The sequence below is a fragment of the Nyctereutes procyonoides genome, unplaced genomic scaffold (genome assembly GCF_905146905.1).
Source record: "Nyctereutes procyonoides isolate TBG_1078 unplaced genomic scaffold, NYPRO_anot_genome, whole genome shotgun sequence".
Classification (NCBI taxonomy): Eukaryota; Metazoa; Chordata; class Mammalia; order Carnivora; family Canidae; genus Nyctereutes; species Nyctereutes procyonoides.
This window is the reverse complement of record NW_026575151.1, coordinates 2742517-2763640: the sequence shown is the minus strand read 5'-3', so window position 1 is coordinate 2763640 and position 21124 is coordinate 2742517. Positions and strand designations below refer to the sequence as shown.

Here is a 21124-nt window from a genome sequence, read left to right as displayed (position 1 = left end):
TATGGCATGTAATTGGCATTCACTGCTTCTCGGTATTAATTTACCTTCTTAAAGATTATATCAGCATTAATAGCTTTATGACTGTGGCCAATTCACATACACAAGCAGCACTTTTAATATTTTTCATATTATGTATCGATGAACACCTCATTGCTTCCTGAGAGCCAGCCACAGTGCGTACAGGGCTCTAAGCTGGTTCAGACAGATATATCTGCCTCCCCACATGAAGAGGAGCTCATAGTTGATAGGAAGTAGGGGGTGGAGGAGGGAAAATAAGCAAACAGCCTGGCCAATGAAACAATTGCAAACTTTTAAAGCACCATGATAAAAGACAGGGTGTCTGGTGTTGTGACAGAATAATGGAGTGTGGAACTTGGTCTCCTGGCAGCCACAAGAACCTCTGACAAAATTGACCTGAAGTGGAGAAAAAGCAGGTCATGATATAGGTTAGAACTAACTGCCCTTTCAGAATATACATAGAAATAAGTGATGGTAGTACTGGAAAGGATGGCATTTTTATTTTTATTTTTATTTTTTTTAATTTTTATTTATTTATTTATTTATGATAGTCACAGAAACAGAGAGAGAGGCAGAGGGAGAAGCAGGCTCCATGCACCGGGAGCCCGACGTGGGATTCAATCCCGGGTCTCCAGGATCGCGCCCTGGGCCAAAGGCAGGCGCCAAACCGCTGCGCCACCCAGGGATCCCAAGGATGGCATTTTTAAACAGGGAAAATATGGTTTTAGGAAATATTGTCCTGAGGCAGTTTCTTTTCTTTCTTTTTTCTTTGGGAAAGATTTTATTCTTTTTTTTTTTTTAATGTTTTTTTTAATTATTTATGATAGTCACAGAGAGAGAGAGAGAGAGACAGAGACAGAGACACAGGCAGAGGGAGAAGCAGGCTCCATGCACCGGGAGCCCGACGTGGGATTCGATCCCGGGTCTCCAGGATCGCGCCCTGGGCCAAAGGCAGGCGCCAAACCGCTGCGCCACCCAGGGATCCCCAAGATTTTATTCTTTTTTTTTTTTTTTTTTTAAGATTGATTTATTCATGAGAGGGAGAGAGAGAGAGAGGCAAAGACACAGGCAGAGGGAGAAGCAGGCTCTATGCAGGGAGTCCGACGTGGGACTGGATCCTGGGTCTCCAGGATCACGCCCTGGGCTGAAGGCAGGCGCTAAACTGCTGAGCCCCCGGGCTGCCCAGATTTTATTCATTTGTTCATGAGAGACACAAAGAGAGGCAGAGACACAGGCAGGGAGAGAAGCAGGCTCTATGTAGGGAGCCCAATGTGGGACTTGATCCCAGGACCGTGGGATCACACCCTGAGCTGAAGGCAGGCGCTCAACCGCTGAGCCACCCAGGCATCCCCATGTGGCAGTTTCTTGAAATATAATTAATCCACAAAAATAATTTTTATCAAAAGTCAGCTCTGGGTTTTTTTTTTTTTTAATGAAGGCAAAATGAGTTACATAGCAAATTGTATTTTTAAAATAGGGATTATATTTTCTAAGACTTTGCCTTAATTGGTGCATAAATATAAACAAGTTAAACATGTGGGAAAGAAATTTGAGAGTACGTTTTTTCTTAGTTTGGAAAGCCATCAAATAAAGATTGTGATAAAATTAGGGAAGTCCCAGCTTAGTGAGTCCGGTCATAAGGAAGTGAAGGTTTAGACGGTAAGGAGGATATTTAGCCTGGCTATTAAATACAAAGGTTTAAAAAAAAAAAAATACAAAGGTTAATTTACAAAGCAACCTTTTATGCGTGTGAAAGACTGCCATATGAAGTGTGGTGAAAGATGGCCTCCACCTCTGCCAAAAACAGATCTTGGATTAATAAATTATATATGTTAAGGGGTTTAAGGAAAGGAACAAACTTCTCATTGAAGATAATTAAATTGAAAACACAGTGGAAGGTGGAGTTCTTTTAGTCTATTTAGAAATAGGAAAGGGATACTCTTCTACGTTGGATATTTTAGGCAGTAGCAGATAGCTTAGGGTACCTTTTTCTCAAGGGATTCTGTGGCTTCTTGAAAAAATGTGATCACAACAAACTATAGGAACTGAAAGTTCTTACCTCTGCATGCATCACAGCTATTTTTGGTTGTATAAAGTTACCTCAGGGATCCTGCATTCACTGTCACCTCATCTCTTGTACCTCTGTTTCATACTTCTTTTTAAATATTTAGTTGTGGACCTTTTGTGGCATATGATAATTTTATGAATGTATTGTGAACATATAAAAAATGTATTTATTTTCAGGGTCCATAGTTAAATGTGGGTTTGTACATTAGACCTGTTTTACATAATTTCTATATTCATATTTTTGTCCATTCTGTGGACTGAGAGATAAACTAAATCTCGTACATTAATGAGCTTCGATTTCTCCTATTAATCTTCTGAAGTTTTTGCTTTATGAATAGTTATAATGCTTTTGTTGCATAAATACTCATAATTGTTATGTCTTCATTTTAAATTGTCCTCCCGCCCTTCAAGGTATTAGTTTCTTAGGTCGTCTTCCAGAAGGTTTCTTTGAGTATTGTTGATGTATTTTTTTTAAAGCTATATCTTTGTATCTTTTATCCATGTGGATTTTATTTTGGTTTGAGGAGTGAGGGTTCTGGAGCCCTCTCTTTCTCTCCCTCAAAAGTAGCCATTCTGTCCTCACTATTCAGGAGCCATTGTCAAACTCAATCACTGTGCCCTTTTAAGGTGTATTAATATGCCTAGAGCCAACCTCCCTTCTTTGACCGTGCTTTTGGAATTTTCGTGGATATTTTTCAAGACAACTTGAGTATTTTGTTTAAAAAAAATAAAAAAGCTGGTGGCCTTTTAATGGGATAACTTCCTATAAAAACCTCATCCTGTTTTCGAGAAGTATTAAAGTTTTAGACAGGATTACTGTGTTCTTTGCAGATTTTCATGGAATGGAAAAGAGTAGGTTTGAGTGCCAGGGACTCCTGAATCACTAGCCAGACACCCCTTATTTATCTTGGGGACATTTGGGAAATGTTGTTTGCCTCAGTTTCTCCAGAAGGAAATGAAAATGTACATTTGCTCTTGTCCCAAATGAATGCATTGTTAGTCTAACTCTCTAGAGTGGAATCCTATTTCTGTTAGGTGACTTAATTGGACTTTAGGCAGAGGAGGATTTTGTAGTCTCTATTTGCTGTAGAGAAGATCTTTCTTTTTCTTTTCTTTTTTCTTGAACTCTTTAAGATTTTATTTTTAAGTAATCTCCAAACCCAATGTGGAGCTCAGACTCAAAACCTGAGATGAAGAGTTGCATACTCCACTGACTGAGCCAGCCACATGCTTTGAGAGAATCTTACTTCCTAGCAGATTTTTTTCCATTCACTTTTCCTTGACCATAATAGATACAATTTCTACTCTAAAATATTCTGTAGTTTGGTAAAACAAAAGCAACAATATATTAAAGTTAATTGTGATTAAAATGAAAGAGAAACATCTTCCATAATTTTCAACAACTTGACCAAACATTTTCCTTTTGATCCTTTTCCATTTTTTCTTTACACATTAAATGTTACCACATTTTGAATCATTCTTGATATATGTTTGATAGGTGATTTATTCAATATTTAGGGGGAAAGATGAGTTAGAGATTACTTTAGGCTGTTGTGATTTTTTAGATTGTCATTTTGTCTTAAATTTGAAGAGGAACGTAAGGTCTTTTATGCTTAGAAATGCCATGCTAAGAATACATTTTTAAAAGCCAAAAGCATCCCCTTGAATAAAGCAAGGTGTTATTTTTTTTTTTAAGATTTTATTTATTCATGAGAGAGACACAGAGAGAAGCAGAGACATAGGCAGAGGGAGAAGTAGGCTTCCCGCAGGGAGCCCCATGCAGGACTCCATCCCGGGACCCTAGAATCATGACCTGAGCCAAAGGCAGACGCTCAACCACAGAGCCACCCAGGTGCCCCTAGAAGTCGGAATCCTAATGCAGATTGAAATCAGGTTATTTCTCGTTGTGCTTTTAAATATTTTTTAAAAATTAGCCAATGAAAAATTGCGTTTCTTGTTTTTGCGATCTCATTTTATAAATGTTAAGGAAATAACAGGTTTTTACCAATTGTCTTTAACTGTAAATTTTAATCTAATTGTTTAAATTCCAAGAACAGAAAATTCAGATCTTATATTTTTTATAGAATTCCTTTAAAAATTGTGCCCAAACTGTAGGACAGTAAGAGCCACTGTAATTATTATTATTTTTTTTTTTAAAGAGAAACATTTCTGATTTAACTCAAAAAATCATTTCTTTCACTATGTTTTCATAGTTGAATTGCTGGTAAGAGTGGGTGTTACTTCAATAGATGTTGGGAATTTAAAAAGAAAGCATGCATGGTTTCCTATTTACAAACTGCTTTTTTCCAGAAATGGGTTTGGAGCACAGAAAATGTTTTGCAGAAGCAGCAATGAAAATCATGTGATGAAGGTTAGGCCCCAGGCTGAACCCAGAATGTTTCTTCACTAACGGTGCCAAAATGTCAAACATGTGGTACAGAAATGGAAAACAGTGCAATTGATTAAACAAGGCTGATGAACCGTACTTGAATAAGATAGTTTGTCTTAAAACTTACCTTATCTTTGGTTTATCTTAAAACCAAAAGTGGGTTCTTTTGGTGGGAGGGAAGAGTGTTGTAAGGGACCTTTAGGTTTAATAGAAAGAAAATGTGGAAATAAAGAATTCTCCTGGTAGTATTTCTCTTGGTAAACTTTGGGTACTTTGAAGGAACAGACATGTATAATTTTGGTATATGGTAATTATCACTGACTCTCTAAGGTATCGGTTTTCACTCCCATTGTACAGATGAAGAAACTGAGGCTCATGGAGGTTAAATGACTGATCACAGTCACAGAGCCAGAAAGTGACACTTGGCACACAGCCTCCACTAATCTACTCTAGACTTTCACATTAATGTCATCTTTGTCCTGTATACATTAATCTGTATGGTCAGTGGTTCCTTGATTTTTACTAATGGAGCAAAGGAAGGATGGAGAAAATGGAGCATGATTCTGTGCGTTGTGTCTTTTAATTGAAGTGTATGAAAACAGGAAGAGGGAATGAGATGAGAGTAGAGAAACATGGTATGTGTAAAATTCGTCTCAGGGTGAAGAAAGGTACAGAAGGAATGTGAGATTGGTATTTCCTAATGCCCCGCACTGGGAAGTGCCTTTTCCCCACAACTGGGTTGCCACATGGGGAATTAAGGAAACAGTGCAACTGTTTGAAGTTGTGAGGTATTTGTAACTCAGGGAACTCTATTATTTGGAAAGGGAGATTTATGTTGCTGGAACTTCCCCTGGATAAAGGATGTGAAATCCCTTGTACCCTTCATCCTCTTTCAGAATGCTGCTTGCTCATAACTCATTTTGGAGTGAAACTGACCTCCTTCTGCCTCTTCCTGTTTAGTATGAAATGTGTGCACCCCTTTGCCTCTGCTGCAGGACACCACACTTTTCATGCCACTCTTGGATTCTCCCTTTTTTTTCTTCTGGTCTCTTACCCTGCTTCACATGCTGTCAGCTCTAGGGACCGGTGTACTGTGTTTAGTATTATCTTAGTTTCTCCTTGGGGAGATGGATGGGAGGAACATAGGAAAAATGGATGAGGGGAGAGCCAAGGCCTGTGCCGCTTTGCCCAGCGCTTGGACCCCAGCTGTCTATCCTTAATAATGGCGCACAGGTGTTGAAGACCTAACTCTTTGCTAGGCATGGGACTAAGCAGTATGTATATGTACACTCGTTCACTTCATTCTTACAACAGTTCTAAAACTTTGGTACAATTAGAACTTGGAGTTTGTGCCCTACCCGGTTGGCCTGAGCTTGTAGGGACAGACTCTCGAAGGTGCCTTTCACAAACGTAGCTGTTAGGAAAGATTTCCCGTGTCACTTTGCGGTGTGCTGCGCTGTGGCGGTTGCGGTTTCAGCCGAGCACCAACACTGTGACTTGGGGAATATTTCTCGTTCTGTGCAGCAGCGCCTCTCAACTTGGGGGAGGCAGGGAAAAGAGGAGGAGGTTATTTAACCCCCACCCCCCACCCCCCACCGGGATATTTGTCAAAGTCTAGAAACATATTTGATTGTCACAGCTGGGAAGATGCTGTGCTGCCATCACCTAAGATGGGAGCCAGGGATCCTGCTAAACGTCGTACGATGCATGGAACAGCGTTCTCGGGCACAAAGGATTATTTGGTCCAAAATGTCAGTAGTGCCTGAGTTCAGAAGCCCTGCTCTGCTGCTTCCCCCTAGCTCATAGGTATGGGTATATTAGTGCTTCGCAGAACATCAGCATATTGTAATCAGACTCCGTCCAGCTCACCATGGCTGGCCCCACGTGTGGGTTAGTTAGCCTGTTTGTTTAGGACACAGTGTATGTGTGTGCGCGTGTGTGCGCGTGCGCAGGACGCTACTGGGCACCATGTGGGTCACACAGCCCTGTAGGAAAGGAAGAAATGGAAGAAACACGTCTGAGTGTGGTGGAGGGGAAAGGATTTGTTGAAGCAGAGGGGACAAGGGGAAGGGCAAAGGCTTGGATATATACAGGCTGCAAATTTGGAGAGTGTAAAACCCCAGTGGGATAAAGAGCACTTCTGGAAGTGTATCCAGGGACATTTTCAGATTTCTCCTTTCTTATTCACCTGAGTGCTCTCAGTTTACTTTGTACTATCAGACATTAGCTCACTTAAACCTCACATTAATTTACCATTGTTACCATGATCTTTTTAAACTGGCTGACATTCAGGTTAAATGACTTGCTTAGAGGACACTGCTAGAAAGTCATGGAGCCCAAGTTCAAACCTATCCCTAATTCCAGACACTATGCTCTTCATCAGTTTACTGTGCTGGTAGCCAGAGTGTTGCATCCTGCTGCATATTGCTCATCCTCCTCCCTGCCTTCCCCGAATTCAGCAAAGCTGCTGTAGGAGACTGACACACAGCAGTCTCCATCTCAGGACCTTGAGTGGCCTTTCGGCTGCTCCGCAGCAGGAGGTGACATACAGGGGTCATAGGTCAGGGAGCCCATTAGCAGAGAACTAAGTCAGGCCTTTTAAGGCAGCAAGGAAAGACTTCTCAGTGACATGGGGCCTTAACATACCTAGCAGGGAAGAGGTTGTTTTGCAGAAGCGTTTTGAACTAACTCAAGGGAGAAAATAGGCAGAAAGGGAGATTGGTAGGTATAAGGTAACCACCTATTGTATTACAAATTTACTTGTGTAAAATGCATGTCTAAAATCTTGGCCTTTTGTATCTTAGATATCAGATGTGACTTAAACTAGGGAAACCATAGAATCAAGCCCTTCTTAAAGACCAGGGCTTTCTTGCTTGGTAATTTTGTAGGGAAGGACTTGCAGGGAAAACACTTTGAAATATGAAGAAGGAAATGTGATTCCAGTGGTTCCTCTATAGGCATTAAATCTGTACATGAAGAAGCAGGACAAGAATTGGAGAAGATTAATTTTCTGAAACCTCACAACCAACCTGGTTCTCAAATAGGGAAAAACAGTCATTTTTTTTTTTTTACACAGGTGAAGATTGGAGGAGGGAGGAGGGAAAGGTGAATTAAGTCTCTACAGTGGCTGCTAAGGAGATTGCCTTGAAAGCTTCCCAAATGGGAGTCTGAAATGTCTTCCTTCAAATGCGTGTATGTATCTCTGCTGGATCCCTTGTTTCGTCTCAATAGAGCAAAAGCGGAAGATTCTGAAAGAGCAAGGAAAGGTTTGGCTCAGTGTACACACATGGATAAACTCTTGCAGTGTGCAGGCGTATGTATGTTCAAGCTGCCTCAGTTCTGCCAACAGTAGCTGTCATGATGTGTCTCACAGAGTTCAGGACCATTCTTCAGTTCTTTCCTTTCAGGGAGCCACTGTACTGGTTAATAGATGAATTTGTGCTTTCCACTTTCCTCTTCCCCGCCAAAGATTTATTTATTTAGAAGCATGCCCATGCCCAAGTGGGGAGGAGGGGCAGAGGGAGAGAGAATCTCCAGCAGACTCTGTGTGGAGCAGGGAACCCAATGTGTGGTTCAAGCGCATGATCCTGAGATCACGAGCTGAGCTGAAACTGAGTCAGACACTTGACTGAGCCACTCACATGTACCCACCACCCCCTTACCCCTTTCTGATGGAGACTTCTGGTTAAATCTGAAGTGTTTTTTTTTTTTAAGATTTTATTTATTAAACATGAGAGACACACAGAGAGACAGAGACAGGCAGAGGGAGAAGCAGGCTCCATGCTGGGAGCCTGACGTGGGACTGGATCCCAGTTCTCCAGGATCACGCCCTGGGCTGAAGACACTAAACCTCTGAGCCACCCGGGCTGCCCTAAGTCTGAAGTTTTATCTGTAGATATGAGTGATGGAATCATGTGGGATCTCTTCGTGTTTGGCAGCCTCTTAGATCCTACCATATTTATGAATTTCTTTTTTAAAAATTTATTTTTCATTTTTATTTTTAAGATTTTATTTATTTATTCATGAGACACACAGAGGCAGAGACACAGGCAGAGGGAGAAGCAGGCTCCATGCAGGGAGCCTGATATGGGTCTTAATCCCCGAACTCCAGGATCACGCCCTGGGCCGAAGGCAGACGCTCAACTGCTGAGCCACCCAGGCGTCCCTATGAATTTATTCTTTTGGCTAATTTCCCTAACACTGTATTGGGAAATTTTTCAAACATTCAGAAAGTTGGAAGAATTGAACAGTAAAAAGCCTTATTCCCAGATTATACTATTAACTTTATTATTATATTTGTTTTCTCACATATGTACTCATCTCTTCATTGCTATGTCTATCCATTAATCTCTTATGCCTCTTGTGTAAGTTGCAGATCCCAGAATACTTCACTTGTATGTCATTAAAGTATTTATTTACAGGGTTTTTCCCCTTTCACCACAAAAGTCACATGCCACAGAACGCACAAACTTTAAGTGTACTGGGGCATTTGACACCAGTATATGTCTGCGTAACCCAAATCCCTCCAAAGATGTAGGACTAATCTTAGGGTCATTATATTTGGTGTGCATGTGGGAAGATGATTAGAAGATGTGTAAATGGACTCATTCTGTTTTATTTGTCGTCCTTTCAAGGTTTAGTTTCTGTGTATTTCTTATTTTTTAAAGATGTATTTATTTTGAGAGATATAGTACCTCAAGCAGGGGGAGGGGTGGAATCCTTACCCCCCACCCCCATCGTGGAGCCAGATGTGGGGCTGCACCCCAGGACCCTGAGGTCATGACCTGCGCCAAAATTAAGAGTCAGATGCTTAACCGACTGAGCCACCCAGGTGCCCCTTGAGTATTGCTTTTAAAATGACTTCTCCCTGACTCACAGACTACAATTTCTTCAGTCTGTGACTGGGCAACATGGGGACTGCTTTCTTTGAAACAAGCAAAGCCTTCTTTACAGTGCTTTGAAGGCTTAAGTCCAAAATCATTGAATTTTTTTTTGGATTAGCTCTTTGCCCAGTCAAGATGCTTCATGGGAGTAGAGCCCCCTGTCCATTCTTTAAGACCTCCCTATTTCTGGGTAACAGTGGGATGCATGTGACAGAGTGCAATTAAAGCCTGTAGTAGAGGGGCGCCAGGGTGATTGGGTTGTGTTCTTCCAGGATCATGCTATGGAAGTCACTGGTAGGGAGAATGGGGTCTCTCCTGAAAGTGGTGGACTCAGTGTCACTCATCCTGCATGGGTGGGCTCAGGGTTCTCAGAGCCTCCGTCTTCTACCTGGATGAATGAGAGAATCTGGGAATACAGGAATGCTTTCCCAAGTAACCTGATGGTGGGTCTGTAGACAACCAGGGGCCCCAGGCTGAAGTGGGGCAAGTTGTAATTTGTCAATCAAATTATCTGATTGAATGTTATCTGTTTATTTCTATTCTGTTCTTCTCCAGGTTTTGGTAAAGTCTAATATAAATATTTCAGCCACTTCCTAGCTATTTTATAGTAAGGGAATAGTTAGTTGAATCTGTGATTGGGCCAGAGTTGTAGTGGAAGCAGCATTCCCTGGGGCAGAGGGAAGATAGCAGCCTTAATTAGTGAGAGATCCCCTAGAAGGTTTTAAATCCAAGGAATAAGATTAAAGTGTGTAAGAGGTTCAGTCTACATTCATTTTGAAGATCTTGGTTTAATTTTATCAAGGCTGTCAGCCTGTTTCCTTACACTGTCAACCTGACAAATGTCCTTTTATTTAAATGAAGGTATTCAAATCTAGTGGTGTAGTCTCCCACCAGACTTCTAAAGAACCAGGACATTTGAGGAACAGTAAGTTCTGACCTTTAATAGCAGCCACTGGCTTAATTCTTCATATTTTCCACAAACCACACCCGCCTGCTGGAGTAGATAGCTCAGGGAAGTTGGATGGACTCGCTGTGCCTTGGGATTTTTAATCCCAGAGCCTCTCCTGATGTTTTCCTTTGCTCTGCTGTCTCCCTCATATTCTGTCCTTTCCCATTCATTTCACCCTAAATCATATACAGCTGTAGCGTGAAGTCTATTACTGCATTGAAGATGCAGCTGGAACCAGTGACTGGGTTGGTTTTTATGCCTCCTCGTTTCCCAGGCTTCCACCAGCACACTATTTCTACAACCCTTAGAGGCTGCTGACCATTAGGCCAGGCAGGGTATTAGAGCTGAGTCCTGGAGGTAATAGATAACATCGTACAGTGAATGGTGCCAAACCCTGGAGGCAGCCAGCTTGGCACACTGTGCACCACACAGTACATTATACCAGTCTTTTGGAATAAAAAAGTAAGGCATTAAAATTAGAGAGAAGAGTAGAGATTTCTCATCTTTCGCCCTCAAGTCAGGAAAGCTGATAAGAGAGAAATTTGGTGTTCCTGAAAGACTGACATGTTTCAGAGGACATTTCAGAAATAGTCTGTACTTTACTCCTTTAAAATGAAACACTTCAAAATAAACTTAAAAATTCACCCTCTGTCTTTCTTTCTTAATAATTTAGGATCTAGTCCAAGGGCTGACAAACCTTTTCTGTAAAGGACCAGATGGTAAATATCTCAGGCTTTGCCTGTCCACACAGTCTTTGTTGCAACTAGTCAGCTCTGCTGTTCCAGGACCAAAGCAACCATAGTGTGTAAACAAATGGGCAGGGTTATGTTCCAATAAATCTTTATTTATAAAAACAAGCAGCTGGGCCAGATTTGGCTCACAAGCCAGTTTGCTAACCTCTGGTCTAGTCCATCTTTTTGTTTCTGCTAACTTTGTTTACTGTACATTTTTAGGTTGAAATTTAAGCATTGCTCAATGATAATTCAAATTGGAATGTTCAAACAAATTTTTTCCCTCTTTGCCGCTGGTAGCCTTATTCTTTTTAAATTAATTTTACTTAAAAGCCTGAAATTTCTGAGCTAAGCATGTTAGGAAATCAAGGAACAATCACATGGGGATGTTCAACTAAATGTTCCTTTTACATTTATTACTGAATTTTTAAAATTGTGGAATTGTGGCTGCTGGTTCAACAAACACGCAAGGATACAAGGAAGTCTTGAAAATAGTGTGAAACCATTTGAATTAGGAAGTCAGGCCAGACTTTGCACAGCAAGGCTCTGTATCCATTGGGCACCAGGTCTGTGTTCTTTGGGGCAATGAGGAGGATGGAGGGCTGGGAGGAGTGGTCAGTTTTGTTTTTGTGATCATCTGGGGCCACAGCTAAGTCCATTTGCATTCTGAACTTTGACATCCCCACTCTGTTCATTACCTAAAATTGATGGTTTTTCATGAACAGATAATTTGAGGTCATTGTTTCAGGAGGAGAAAAGTCCACAGGCAATTCTTAGGGGCTTGCTGCCCTAAAATATCACTGAGGCTCTGGGCCAACCAGGTGGATTGGGTGGCTGCAAAAAGGCTGTCATCCCCTTGAATTATCAGTGGTTCTTTGGACCCTTTTTAGGAGAAATTTGGAGTTGTAGTTGGGGAATGAAGTAAATAAGATGGTGCAAACATCCCATGGTGAATGATCACCCCTCCAGGACTTACATGCTTTCTCAGCAGGGGCATGGGGACCCCTTCCCCTCTTCCAAACCCCTGTTTGTTCTTCAAGCTCAGATGTCACTGCTCCTAATTAAATCATCCCAGACTCCTTCCTTTAGAGTTGATGTTTTTCTCCTCTGATTCTTTAGTGCTTGTGGCACTTGTAACCAGCCTCTGCAATCAATCTTAGCAGTCTGCCCCTACCCCCTTTTGTATTTCTCCCAGTAGATTGTAGAATCCTTACTTCTTCTCTCCTTAGGTCTAGCACATAGGAAGGGAGTCAATATTGACTGGAAACACATAGATTTTCTGTTTTTATTCTGTGAGGCTGAAGGTCTTAGTTGGACTATGGAAAACCATAGAAGTGCATTTGTGCTCTTAAATAACCTTAGGTGCAATAAAATTTAAAATGTGATGATGTTGGAAGAAACCATTTTACAATCAGACACTGTTAATATAAAGCATCAGTGCATTTGGTTATTTTAAATGTTTGCTTATTGTTTCCTTACAATAGGTCTGTTTGCTTCTGCTTTTCAAAGAGAGAGTTAAATTTTAAAGCAAATTTAAAATTTTAAAGCATTATAAACTCTGAAGCTCTTGAAGTGTATTTAAAAAAATTAAGTGAACTCTCAAGTTTCTAGTTTACTGGTGTTGAAGAAGGTAGAGGGTGCTCTATTAAGTTTGATAAATACCCTTTGTTTTAAGCAAGTGAACTGCCTGTTGGCAGTGATGGGGAAAAGATGATATATTCTGCATATAAATGTCCATGGCTGGGCCAAAATCCAGCCCAAGGAATCCTGACAAGCTTTGTAAGGCTCATAACACTGCTTAGCAGAGGTCAAAATGAAGGGAGACTTCTCCAGAAAAACAATGACTTACTGTTTAGCTTTCAGGACATGCCAATTATAGCTGGTGGTAGGAGGTGAGCTGGGGTTACGATGAAAATGAGAATATTTAGAAACATGTAATTGTTGCTTGTTGCCATATAAAATACCAATACATGTTTCCAGCTTTTTTCTCCTATAATATAATCTCCCTGTTCTTCCTTCTTGAAATGTCTGTAGGATAAAATGGAAGAGATAATGCCTCTAGCTTTTATGACATTAAGCTTTCTTTCTGTGAAAACAAATGTGACATGTGCAGTTAACTAAAAGAAGATAACTGTAAGTCAGGAGGTAAAGAAAAAACCTGATGATTCTGTAAAAACATACCAACACTTGATTCTTACATTATTGTCTGTTTTGTGTGATATGCAAGTGAGTTAGGATTATCTTTGTGTTTTACATCCATGTGTGTTGGACCCTAACCACCCCCCCACCTTTTTTTTTTTTTAGTTGTAGAAAGTTTATCTCTTCATATATACATGTCCACAGCAGCTTGTTTAACTAGGTTTAAAGTATAATTGGCAGTGGCTTCCACCGGAAGTTATGTGTTGACCAGGGGATGGAAAATCCATCCTTAAGTTTAGTCTTCAATATACTCCCATAATGGAATGAGTTTCATTAAATGGGTAGAGGAGGAGCCCTACATTATTTTGTTTGTTCAGTAACTGAAATGTGCTGATGGGTCTCTACATATTCATTTAAAGAATAAATGTTTCTTAACATTTTCTTTTTTAGAAAAATAAATCACCTCTTGCCAGTTTCCTTATTATCCCATTGTTCCTGACTGTTCTTATCAATACATAGACATTGTATTTCCTTTCATTTTCCAAAAGTAAGCCTTTTCCTGTTGCTTTTTGCTGTTGGTTAGTGAGTCTGAATGCTGAGCATTTATTCTGGCTGAAGCAGCACTTGGCACATTGGCCCAGTTTCAAACAGTTCTTCTTATCGTATGTGCTGCAATTGGTTCTCTGGAATGTGTGTGTGTTGGAAGTTTGGTCATTGGGAGGGACTTTTCCTTTTGGAATGGTAAATCCTATAGTTGTCTTAGCTGTTCTGTAGAATGTAATTCATTCAGTTTGATATATGTGGGGAATTATATGCTGCTCAAGATGTTAAGTGACAAAAAAAAAAATCCCCTTAGTATATTTGATCTCTTATGACTCGTCTTAACAAACCAAAAAATAAACTTGTTCCTGAATAATTTCTTGAGAGTAGTTGCTTTTCTTGTTTTTTTAAACCCCTTAGAGGCATTTCAGCTGTCTCATGAGATACAAGATGAATTTAGGAATGGTTTGTTTTTCTCTTGCTTTCTGTGTGGTACTTGAAAATTTGATTGATGTGTAAATCTTTTTTGTGGGATGCTGTCCATAACTGCCAAGTTTTTTTAAAAAAAAATACTGTATTTTGAAAATGTTTCTGTTAGCTCCAGATTGTATAATTTGTTGTTGGTCATTAAAAAGAAAAAAAAAAAGACACTACTTGAGGTTCTGCATCTGTATGCAGATTTCCATCCATTCAGTCAGTACTCCTTAGCCTAATGGGTTAGTGCTTGCTCCACAGTGTGGAGCAAGAGAGAAAAGGTGACTGACGTTCTGTAGCATATGTTCTTGGAGGAAGTGAGTGTGGAGAGCCAGACATAATTTTTTTTTAAAGATTTTATTTATTCATGAGAGACACACACACACAGAGAGAGAGAGAGAGAGGGAGAGTCACAGGCAGAGGGAGAAGCAGGCTCCATGCAGGGAGCCCAATGTGGGACTCGAAGGCAGGCGCTAAACCGCTGAGCCACCTGAGCTGCCCAAGAGCCAGACGTAATTGAACAGATAAATGAATAGACGAGATAATTTTTAGATAGTGATAAAAAGAGATGGAGCAGGGTGAAGTGCTACAGAACTGCTGGTGAGGCCAAGTGCTCATTTAAATCTGGGACCTCACTGAGGAGCTCATTTAACCGAAGGTGTTGCTGGCAACATTGTCCTCCACTCTCCTGAGGGAGCATCCAGGTGGGGATCAGCAATGCACAACTCTACCGGTTCTAGGCATGGAAATGCCAGTGTGGCTAGTACTTGAGAAGGGCAGGGGGGAGGGGCTTATATCTGGAGATAGTGTGCTGGAGATAGAGCCTTATAGGTCAACCTTCTGGGTTTTAATCTTGAATTCTAAGAGAAGCCTATGATGATCTTCCAGCAGTGGAAGGAGCCACGTAATCTCATTTGCATTTTAAAACTTTCTAGATGGGATCCCTGGGTGGCGCAGCTGTTTGGCGCCTGCCTTTGGCCCAGGGCGCGATCCTGGAGACCTGGATCGAATCCCACGTTGGGCTCCCAGTGCATGGAGCCTGCTTCTCCCTCTGCCTATGTCTCTGCCTCTCTCTCTCTCTCTCTCTCTCTCTCTCTCTCTCTCTCTGTGTAACTATCATAAATAAAAATTAAAAAAATAAAAATAATAAAAAAAATAAAACTTTCTAGATGTTGTATTTTTTTGTTTTGTGCTCCCCACAATGCATTTAAAACAGCATGGAGAGATTTTTTTCATTGTGGGATTTTTGTTGAAGTTTTAGTCCTAGGGACAGCTTATTAATATTATTCTGAATCTTATTTGATTTAAAATTAATGTGTATTTGCTATAAATGTTATTTAGCCTTTTTTTGTGTGTGTGTAGTATACTTGGACTTTCATGACTAGTAATATGGCAAACTGAAGAATAAAAACCATAATATTAACTGATAGACATATGGTGTTAGCCGAGGCAGCTTTCATGGCTGACCTAGGAAAGAGAGATGTCAGCTTCCTTCTCGGTTTGAGTCATTTGATGGGTACAACAGTCTGGTAAAATCAGTTTTAGGTATGAGACAATCGTATTTTGTCATCAAATAATGAGTAAGACTGGCAGGCTTCAGGAGAATTCTCGACTGTTTGGAATTGAGTAATGCTTGAATGTAATCACTAAGTCAAGGATAGTAGATTAAGCATCACTTTCGAGTTCTAAGCCCTGTGCTGTCAGGAAGAGTCCTTGCCATTAAGGAGCTCACAGTCTGATAAAGAAAATCTGTAGGCACGTGTATAGTCTGTCTCATTTCTGTAAATGTAAACATGGAAAGACTTGCAGGAATAGATGTATTCCAGAGAAAGGAATCATTCACATCAGAGATAGGAGGTGAGAATGGAGTTTGGGGCTAGGGACCCTGATGGAGAGGCAGGGATATTTGGGAAGGCTTCGAAAGTCAGGGGAAGAGTTCTCAAGAGAACTGGCAGAGACGAGGGCTGTGCTTTTTTCCTACATCCCCCAGTTCTTTGTGTTCATAGTATTGGGGGGGGGGTGCAGGAATGGGGTCTTCCCCATTTTTGTTTGAGAAATGAGCAGAAAGAGGTCTTACCCCTTGAAGGTTGGAGGTAAGTTGAAGCCAGGTACTGAAGGGTGTTGCTTGGCTTAACCACTGTAGTTTTAATCCTGTAGGCAGCATTGGGCTCAGAAAAGTTGTAAATAGGTGAGTAATAAGATCAGATTCATGATTTTTATAAAGGCATTTTCTGTGAGGCAGCTGTGTGGAGCTAAGTGGCTGAGGACAAGAAGCCTTGTGGGGCTGTGTGCTCCCAAGTCAGAAGTAAGGAAGTCCACACAACACTTCATTTAAAATTTGGATGCTTAATAGATTTAATATCCCAAACATTTTTTTTTTGGTTGAGCATGAATTAAATGAGACAAGCATTAAAAGTCTAGAACTTTGAGCTAGATAGTCTCCATTCTTTCTTAGTTTATGATCACTGCATTCTTTTATTTTGTGGCTATTATAATACAGACTTTCACCAGCCTCATTATTTTATAGGTGTGTGATGTGGTCCTTCATGGTCAGTTGAGTGTGAAAGAAGAATGGCATGGTAATGAGGCCAGTGCTCTGGTTGATCCTAGTACAGACGAGACCTGCAGGGGAGAGCCAACAGCTTCTGCCCATGTTTCTGACTGGTGCCAAATGTACAGTTGCCAATAAGGCAGACGGTCTTAGGTAGTTCCGAACACCAGGGACCTTTATAACTAAATGAGAGAACAGAAATAGTCAAGTGGCAGATTGATCTCTAGTGAGCCTGTTGCCACTGTGGGAGGGGGCGGGTCATTTCTGTACTTGCTTTCAGTTAACTGTAAGTAGGGAGTGTCGGCATTTTTGGGATCCCCTCTGAGAGACTGCCTTTTTCTGGAATTTCTTAGTTACATTAATATGTTCTCATTTCAAATAGCATTAAAAGCAAATTTTACTAACCCCTAGCACATAGATTGTCAAATCTTCAAGGTCGGGAGTGATTTCTTTTCAGTGTTGTGATTTGTGTAATTGTGCTATTTGCATGATGGCCTTCATCAGTCAGTACTAGTTTTTTGATTTTTTAAAAAATGTTTAAAATGTGTGTGCTTGTGTTTTAAATGTGTTTAGAAGGTAAAGTACTATGTCTTATGCATAGGAACACAGTAGCTCATCTGTCTCCTCTCCCCTCATTCTCCTCTTGTTGGAGCTCTGTATCCCCACCCACACAGCTTCCCTCACTGCCCTTTTAAGACTATTGAAGAAGACAAATTCTTGTGCTTTTCCATCAATTGGGTACAAATGCCTCTCCAAATCTATTTATGATCTATTAAGGTAACCAAAATGGGCTGTAGTGAGACAGGTTTTCTAAAAAAAAATCAGCTGCTGGTGTTTGAACTTTGGAACATAGTCTCTAAGGCACTGCTTTATGCAGATGGGTCTATAATTTTTAGTAATGATTGAAGACTGAGTCCAGGGTCCAAAATCAGTGTTCATAGGTTCCACTGAGAGTTAGTGCCAAAATGTTCAACACCTCAATTTTTCTTTCGCCCTGATCTTGATGTTGTTACATGAGGCAGTTTCTTTTGTTCTTAATCAAAAATTTTAATTGCACAAATAATGAATGGATACCTTCTCATTAAAAAAAAAAAAAGTTAAAATATTCCTTAAACCACCACACTACTGCTTACCTCCTCCACCCTAATCTGGTGCTTCTTCCTGATATTTGTAAAGTGAATCCTTTTAGACCTTTGCTACATACTAACATGTATGTAGAAAAATACCTGGCAGGTTCATTTTGAAAGGTAAATTAACGTGTCTCTCATTAGGATGGAAGTGCCTGACTTTTTACTCAAGTTTGCCCAAGTAGAGGCTCTCTCAATTCAAAACTCATAGTATGTCTATAAGATATATAAAAATATCTTAAAGGTTGATTTAATTTTGCAAAATGGAGTGATATACAACTCCTTCAGTATTCTAATGAGGCTGAGTCTTCTGTGGCAAGCAAAAGTGAGTAGCAGACCTGTACTTTGAAATAATCCCCTTGGAGGTCATCCAGGGAAAAAAGAGTGACATAATTCTATTTTGTCATTTCACTTGGCTGATATTTCTTTTATATTAAATCAGATTTGGTCTTTGAAATTAAGGGTTAAATCTTTGTTTTTTCTTTGCATTTATTATTGTGTGTGTTAGGTGATGGGGGAAGTAATAAAGGTGAAATCTTTGGAAGATTTAGCTGAGTGATTTTTATTACAAGAAAACCTGTTGCAAATTCTTTCACATGTACAAAGCAAAAGAGGGAAAAAATTCTCCATTCTTTGAAGCAGCATTTCTTCTTTCAAACATGGAGCCACTCTGATTTCTCATGTTTAAAGTGTATTGATGAGTGATAGAGATTTAATGGCGAAATGAACTTTGTGCTTTGAAGTATGTTGACATTTTCCTGTAAAGCCAGTATGTGAAAAATGTTCCCTGAATGTTAGATTGTAGGACTAGAGAAACGTGGTGTCAAAGGTCCTGAAGATGGACTTTAAAAGTCAACAGAGGTGGGCAGTCCCGGTGGCTCAGTGGTTTAGTGCCACCTTGGGTCCAGGGTGTGTCCTGGAGATCCAGGATCGAGGCCCGTGTCGGGCTCCCTGCATGGACCCTGCTTCTCCCTCTGCCTTTGTCTCTGCCTCTCTCTCTGTGTGTCTCTATGAATAAATAAAATCTTAAAAAAAAAAAAAAGTCAACAGAGGTGGTTTCCAAAATAAAAAAGTCGCTTGCATGAGAGTAAGAACCCAAAGCTGCTATCCTTTTGTCTATGTCACTTTGTGACATATCATATCACCAGTCTCTCTCTTTTTTTTAAAAGATTTTATTTATTTATTTATTCATGACACACACACAGAGGCAGAGACACAGGCAGAGGGAGAAGCAGGCTCCATGCAGGGAGCCTGCTGTGGGACTCTATCCCAGGACTCCAGGATCACGCCCTGAGCCAAAGGCAGATGCTCAAACGCCGAGCCACCCAGGCGTCCCATATCACCAATCTTTAAACCAGCCTTATCCAACTTTTGTGAATAGACTGAGAGTTTTTCGTTTTGTTTTCTCTTTTGTCCATTCAAATCAGAATGGCATAGTCCTCCTAAAACAGTAAAAAGACTCATTCTTTTCCAAAATTAGTCTACGTTTTAGATTTTAGGATTTTTTCCTTTCCTTCCTGCCAAATGTCTCTTCCATGCCTAGGGAGATAAATACACTGGAGAAATTACACTCTATCCCCCAAGGAAGAATTCAACTTTTAAATGTGAGTTCTAGAGAGAATGGTTTCATCTATTAGAGGCAGGTCTGTGTGGAGTGGTCAGTCAAGGGTGATAAATGGGTAGTCAGCTGTGCATAGCCTGCCCTGGGGGCCCAGGGTTGCCATGGAAGCACCCTATGGCATTTGGTGATCCTGCATGACTAACCTAGATTAGCAGCAGGGCCCGTGGGCTCCAGCATGGACGTAGGTGCTCACAGCCAGATGATGGCCCCATCGCTCACGCTCAACTTGGCCCTTCCTGTTACTTATAGTGTCTTTTCCTCCTTCCACCTATGTTCTTTTCCTTTCTTTTTTAGTGCAAGGGAAATTGAGAAAGAGGATCTCTTTCATTAATCCATACCAGAACTGTGATTTCTTCATTCTATCAGTGTTTTAACAGATCTACCCATAATGGCAAGGAGGAACATTTGAGAAGTCAGAGTAAATGGGCCCTGACAGGCCTCAGCATGGGCTTGACTGAGTGACTGCGTTCAGGGGCTGAATGGGCAGCTCTGAATTCCTCAGGAGTTCAGCACCTCTCCGAAAGCGAAAGGGAGAGCAGCCTGGTGTGTGTTAGAGTTCCAGGCTTCACTGGGGCTCCTGCGTGGATGAGAGTGGTAGGATTCTGTGACTGCAAACCTGCGGCGCGGTCCGCCTGAGTAATGGCTGGTGCACTCGTGTTCTGCAGGGCCCACCAGGCACAGGAAGCTGGAGCCTGTGGTTTCCCCTTTGGTCTTTCTAGTTCGCTTAAGAGGGGGAAAAAGTGGAGGGCAGTGGTTTGTTGCAGAGATCTTTTTGATCCATCAGTACTGAACCTTTGCAGACAGGGGACAGTAGTATGTGATCCAAAAGCAACAAAGTGGTGACTGAATGGCCGCTGGAAGTAACTCCCTATTTTATTTAGGCAGACTTCTGCTGAAACTCCTGACCATCTGCTGGGTGGTCAGACTTGGCACCCTCCCCCCAGGGGCACTTCAACATGTGGCCTTATTTTTGAATGCCCTAGGTTGCTTCAAATCATCATGTGACTTGGTGGTCTTTCTGTCTCTCTCTGTCTCTCTCTCTCTCCCCAGGTCAGGGGAGGGGGCTCCTGGGCTGGCCAAGCAAGTGGCACCAAGGCTCTAGGAACTTGGCCTGGGTTAGTGGCCAGAAGTTCCTGGGAGTGGAGCTTGATATCAGGCATGTAATGGCTGGTTTGGTGCAAGTTTATTTACAGCCTGTCCTTGAAAGAAATTAATGTGAAGAGCCCCTTAGCACATTAGAGAGGACTTGTGAATTTAGAGGTTGTTATGGAGCCAGTAACCTCAAATCTGTAAATTAAAAAGGGCTCTAATTTTTTTTTTTAAAGGCTCTAAAATAAGAATTGTGGTGTGGTTTTTATAACCTGAGGAGTAACTTCATGCTGCTGGCCATTCCTCTCTCAAAGGGCTCTCTGTCAGGTCCTGAGGCAAGGACCAGACCCTCGTGGATACATTTAACCAAACACATTTTGTGGCTCTGAGATTGCTCTGCTGGCAGGGATAAAACCTGAATCATCAATGTGTACCTTTTTGAGACCAAGGAATCGTGAGTGATTGTAAATGAACACACAGCACACCTTCTTTGTTGTTGCCCTATTTAATATTGTTGTTGCCCTATTTAATATAGCCTTGCTGTGC

At 41.1% G+C, this 21124-nt stretch overlaps 1 protein-coding gene across 9 annotated transcripts in view; it reads left to right on the top strand.

Annotated features, from left to right (window-relative positions):
* AFF1 (ALF transcription elongation factor 1) overlaps positions 1-21124 on the top strand; it is a 234061-nt gene that overhangs the window by 116562 nt on the left and 96375 nt on the right. For 2 of the 9 annotated variants that reach the window (XM_055313049.1, XM_055313048.1), the window contains exon 2: positions 7551-7666. The exons of the other annotated variants lie outside the window; for them this stretch is intronic. In XM_055313049.1, coding sequence (XP_055169024.1) covers positions 7647-7666 — 20 coding nt within the window. In that variant the 5' untranslated portion in view covers positions 7551-7646. The remainder of the gene's footprint in view (positions 1-7550; positions 7667-21124) is intronic. 9 annotated transcript variants of the gene reach the window in all.